At 59.3% G+C, this 1,204-nt stretch overlaps 1 protein-coding gene across 1 annotated transcript in view; it reads right to left on the bottom strand.

Annotated features, from left to right (window-relative positions):
* LOC119587794 overlaps nt 1-1,204 on the bottom strand; it is a gene marked incomplete in the record, with an annotated part of 5,114 nt that continues 3,910 nt past the window's right edge. The window contains 1 exon segment of the mRNA XM_037936492.1: nt 1-1,204. Coding sequence (XP_037792420.1) covers nt 65-1,204 — 1,140 coding nt within the window.

The raw sequence follows: 1,204 nt of genomic DNA, 5'->3' as shown, positions 1-1,204 counted from the left end.
CAGACACACAGAGAGAGGAAGGGAAAGTGAGCGATACACACATCGCTCTTCACAAGATAAGGGCCTACGCCAGTTTCTCGTCGACCACAATCCTCGTGATGATACTCGTGTACACAAGGTCAGCCAACCGGATCGCGTTCTCTTCGCTGAAGTAGTGGGTCGAGTAGAGCATGTTGACAGTCACTTGGTCCCTGAACGTGTGGATGCTGAAGCACATGAAGCACTTTTTGTTCCTGAGCGCCACGTAGCGGTCCATCTGCGTGATCTGCACGTTGTCGCCCTCCTTCGACAGCGCCTCCGTCACATCGGCGAGGTTGGAGATCGTGTAGTAATAGTTCGGTTCGCCCTGGTCGCTGTAGAAGCCCTTGATGTCGTCGAACTGGGAAGCGTCCTTCTGCCGGAGCACCACCGCCCGCAGAGGCTCCCCCTTGAGTAGCGCGTCGTGGAACCTCTTGTGGAACGCCCTCGTCGACGCCCAGAACTCCCGGTAGAGGTTGGCCGTCGCTCTGTACACGAAGCGGAAGCCGAAGGTGGGCAGGTGGACGCCGAGGGTGCGGGACGTGTCTCCGCCGTAGTAGCGGCGCAGGCTGATGTCGTGTCCCGCGCGGAACTCGTAGGCGTCCCTCCTCACGCCCAGGCTCTCCAGGAAATCGATGAGGGCGACGTTGATGGCGCTGGTAAAGTAGCTGTTTAGAGACACCTTCACCTTCTTGCAGCAGCTGACGAGAGCCTTCGTTTCATCCTCGTTGAGGCGAAAAGAAATGCTGCCGGTGGTAGCCTCGCCGCCCTGGGGTCGCGGCAGGACATCCAGGAGGAGCGGACGCATCCTCTCGCCCTCTGCAAACTCCTTCATTGCCTTCTCCAAGAGAGCAGGGTCGTCCTTCAGCTTCTGCTCCTCCGCAGCGTATAGCGCCATGGCAGCGTCGTATGCAACGTGCTCGCCCAGCTGCTCCGCCGCGTCGACGGAGCGACCCGACAAGATGTCGTCTAGAATCGCCCGGAGGAAACCGCAGATTCTCGTGATGGTCATGCCGTCCGCGATGCCATGGTGGATGCAGAACAGGACGGAGTAATTGTGGGCGAACGGCCGCGGCAATTCGTTCAGCGGCCGCGTTCGCGTGGATGAGTTAGTGAGATTTACCAAGTCTAGCTTTGCCCGGGTATCCCGTATAGAGGGCTCGGCCGCCTCACTCTCTAGATTCCT

Source organism: Penaeus monodon, chromosome 23 (genome assembly GCF_015228065.2).
Source record: "Penaeus monodon isolate SGIC_2016 chromosome 23, NSTDA_Pmon_1, whole genome shotgun sequence".
NCBI lineage: Eukaryota > Metazoa > Arthropoda > Malacostraca > Decapoda > Penaeidae > Penaeus > Penaeus monodon.
This window is presented reverse-complemented; position numbering and strand designations above follow the sequence as displayed.